The sequence below is a fragment of the Numida meleagris genome, unplaced genomic scaffold, assembly GCF_002078875.1.
Source record: "Numida meleagris isolate 19003 breed g44 Domestic line unplaced genomic scaffold, NumMel1.0 unplaced_Scaffold295, whole genome shotgun sequence".
Classification (NCBI taxonomy): domain Eukaryota; kingdom Metazoa; phylum Chordata; class Aves; order Galliformes; family Numididae; genus Numida; species Numida meleagris.
Genome location: NW_018364541.1, coordinates 107,707 through 111,586, shown reverse-complemented (window position 1 = coordinate 111,586; position 3,880 = coordinate 107,707). Strand labels below are relative to the sequence as shown.

The 3,880-nt window shown below is 48.7% G+C and overlaps 1 protein-coding gene across 1 annotated transcript in view; it reads left to right on the top strand.

The window, feature by feature from the left end:
• Positions 1-1,897, top strand: part of LOC110391091 (zinc finger protein 664-like) — a 38,736-nt gene extending 36,839 nt beyond the window's left edge. Inside the window, exon 4 of the mRNA XM_021382812.1 lies at positions 73-1,897. Coding sequence (XP_021238487.1) covers positions 73-1,079 — 1,007 coding nt within the window. The 3' untranslated portion in view covers positions 1,080-1,897. The remainder of the gene's footprint in view (positions 1-72) is intronic.
• The last annotated feature ends 1,983 nt before the right edge of the window (positions 1,898-3,880 follow it).

Below are 3,880 nucleotides of genomic sequence, written 5' to 3'. Positions count from 1 at the left end.
GGCAAAAGTCATCTGTGGCTGGGCAACATGTGGGGCACGGTGTGCTATTTCTGAATGTCCTGTGTCATCCAGCAGGAGGTGGGATCACAAATAGAAAGGAGGATCTGCAGAGCAGTGGTGTGGCTGAAAAGCATTGGGGTAGTGGCTCTGTGGAAGAAATGCGAAGGGATGTCCGAGGGGGCCTGAAGCAAGGAGAGCACTTGAAGAAGGCACTGGGAAACCATCCAGGAAAGAGAGTGAGGAACGCGCTGGGCTGCAGCACAGGTCAGGAGCAGCTGGAAGACCTAAGGAGCAAGGAAGAGTGCCAGAAGAAAAGGCAGAATCGATGTGATGAGTCTGGTAAATGCTTTAAGAGGTATTCCAGCCGTGTTAACCATGAACGTATTCGGCCTGGGGAGAGACTATGCAAGTGTTGTGATTGTGCAAAGAGCTTCCGAAGGAGTTCTGACCTCATTGTCCATCAGCGCATGCACAGAGGAGAGAACTGCTTTAAGTGCCCTGAGTGTGGGAAGGGCTTCAGTAGGAGTTCCAGCCTCATCCTCCACCAGCGCATCCACACAGGAGAGAGACCCTACAAGTGCCCTGAGTGTGGGAAGAGCTTCAAGAGGAGTACTCATCTCATCATCCACCAGCGCATCCACACAGGAGAGAGACCCTACACGTGCCCTGAGTGTGGGAAGGGCTTCAAAACCAGTTCTGAACTCAATGTCCACCAGCGCATCCACAAAGAAGAGAGACCCTTCAAGTGCCCTGAGTGTGGGAAGGGCTACAAACGCAGTGCAGAACTCATCTGCCACCAGCGCATCCACACAGGAGAGAGACCCTACAAGTGCCCTGAGTGTGGAAAGGGCTTCAAAAGCAGTACTGAACTCATCCGCCACCAGCGCATCCACACGGGAGAGAGACCCTACAAGTGTCCTAAGTGTGCAAAGTGCTTCAAACGCAGTAGTGAACTCACAGACCACCAGCGCGTCCACAATGGAGGGAGACCCTACAAGTGCCCTGAGTGTGGGAAGGGCTTCAAAAGCAATTCTTCTCTCTGCTCCCACAAGCACATCCACACAGGAGACACATTGTAGCAGTGCCCTGAATTTGTGAGAAGCTTCACAAGCACTTCCAGCCTCGTTACCTACCTGCACATGCACCCAGGACACAGAGCCTGCAAGTGCTCCCAACAGCATGCACCTTTCCCTGACAGGTGAATGCGTGGTTTCATCGAACGGACTCATGGTGTAGAGAGCAGGCAGCACCTGCTGTAAAGAATACGTGTCCCAGTGGGCGTTCACTTGAGGATAGCACCGTGAGCCCAGCAGGGAATAGTGCATGTGAGTGAGAGCCGAGAAATATCAACTCTGGCCATGTTCAGGCACCTGACATAGGTTGTAGGGCAGACGCAATCCCTCCAATTCCCTTCCTTATTCTGGATGTATCTGAAGAAATTCTACTTCCAGTTTCCTCTCTTTTGCTTCCTCTCTTTCTCCACTGCCTGTAGAATGGCTTCTTGGTGGCTTTTGGAATCAATGCTGAATTACCGTGAGCACAGCGGTAAGAGGACGGACGTGCTGTTTCTCCCGAGGAACAAAATGTGGGTACCCTGACAACCAGCTGCTGCCCTTGGTAACAAAAAGCGTGCTATGGAGAGGATAAAAACCCAAAGAGTTCTAAGGAAGAGCGGGTACCCCCTCCTCTGAACTGCAGTCGTGCAGGTCAACGAGACGTCACTGAGCAACTTGCTGCCTCCTACGGACCGACGAGACGTCGCTGGATCCCTGGTGCTGACTATCCCCTCTCTGTAAACCCTTTGCTAGAATTTCTCTCTTTACTATCACCAGCTTCCCCGTCTCCCCCATCTCCCTTAGTTGCTTAGAACTTGCAATAAATCAGTTGGACAACACTGGCTTGGTTTGCTGCCTTCATCTTCCTCTGCGTGTACATATATATAGAACCATCTCCTCCAATAACTGGAGTGAGACAAAAGGCTGGATCTGCTTGCAGCGACTTTGGAGTCCTCAGCTACAGGCTGGGTGCAGTGCTGTAGGACTTCCAATAGCCAGACAGGTTCTTCAGATCCTTGCTGCAAGTGGGGCTCCTCATCCACTGCAGATCTGGATGATGGTAAAGTATGAGAGCAGTTGGTGATGTCTCTTTATTAATCTCTATTGCTAACCTCGTGTAGTAACAAAGAGATGCATTATCTTGCTTATTTTCTTTATTGTTCAACTTATCTTTTGACTATAGGCACTGCTTTATTTTTCAATTACTTTGAAATGGACAGTAAAATAAGCCTATCCCTTCTGCTGGTGTCTGTGTCCTTCCTGCTGAGCCCATCAACTGTCAACACAGACATATGCAATACACTTGCCTACATAGTCATTCTTTTCCAGAACCTCATTAACATACTCTAATGTCTCTCTGGGCATGCACAGTTGCATCAAAGGTAGTGGTGCAATGACTTGCTTCCTCCCCTTTCTTTCTCCTTCTGCTTAATCACAGTGAATTTTGGCTGAAATTCACCGCTTTTCCCCACGCTAGCATCTTTCCATTGCTTGTTATGCCGTAATGAGCTACTTTCTGTCTTGGTAGACCATAGCTCAAAACAACGAATGTGAAACCCAAGAAAAAGTCCTTGCACCTGGTGCATGCAGAGATAAAAGTAGTCTTATTGTGGCTTGAGCGCTTCTGTGGAGCAGTATCTTTGAGAAGAAGGCGGCTGCTCACACACCAAGCAAAGCTGAACTGGAAAGTTGTAGACCTAGCACACATTGATTCCTCATACTAAAGTAACATATTGGTCCTTAAGCAAAAATACTGTTCCCTATTGCTAAGCCACCCTATATCATGTTCATCACTGACCAAAATGCATGGCTAATGGCAGTGATTCAGTTGAAAGATAGTGTTCTGTAGCTGAGAATTTGCTGTGCATTACTGTGCTCTTTCTAGGTGTTGTCCTTTCCATGGAAATTAATAGCAGGCATTACTTTTGGAGTCACCTTCATACACACGGCCCATGACAATTTCCACTCACTAAATGTAGCGCATGCAAGCCAGAAAGTTGGACGTTCATGCCTCAGAGGTTGCCCTGGGACTGTGTAACTGTCCCCTCAATCCACAGAGAACCCCATCAAAGCAATCGGACTTTTCCAAGAGCAGCCCCGCGAGTCCAGAATTCCTGAGTCCAGTTTAGGGAGAGGCATCTTCTGCCCCTGCCTTGAGGACTGTCAGGAGGGAACATGTCACGCCCCACACACAGAAGGAGGGAGGGGAGAATCTCTGCACTGCAATTATCTTAAAGGTACTGGCACTTCTACAGTTATTTCCATGTGCAGCTAAACTTTGTGATGTTACAAGACATCCAAGTAAGCCTTGTGTCACTTAACATCTTTCTGAGAGGAAGAGAAAGAAAAGAGAGAGATGGAACAAAGAAAGATAGAGAGAGGGATAGAGACAGTGATCACTGGTCCAGGTTCCAGCTTTGGTCCAGCCAAGAGAGGTGGGGGGCTCTTGGCTTGCGAGCATCCTTGTCCCGAGGTTTCAAAAGTCTCAAAAAAGAACCCCAAGGATCTCTCTGGCATCCTTCTATGGCTGCTAGATGTACAGGTGTGCCATCCAGGGCTGCAAACAAGTGAGTCTGCAACAAGCAAGTTCATCAAAAGCAAGTTTGCAGTCAAAACCTTCAGCAAAATGGGAATGTTTTGGAGAGAGCAAGGCCATCTCCATTTTCACAGGACTCCCTCCTCCCCCAAGTCTCCAGCCTTCAGTCTGTTGATTTGGGAACACTTGAATCTTCCAAGGCTTTGAGACAATTCCAGGCACACCGCAGCTATTCTGTTTTTCATTGGTCTGCTGCGTAACATGGGACCTGAGGGCTGACACAATGGCA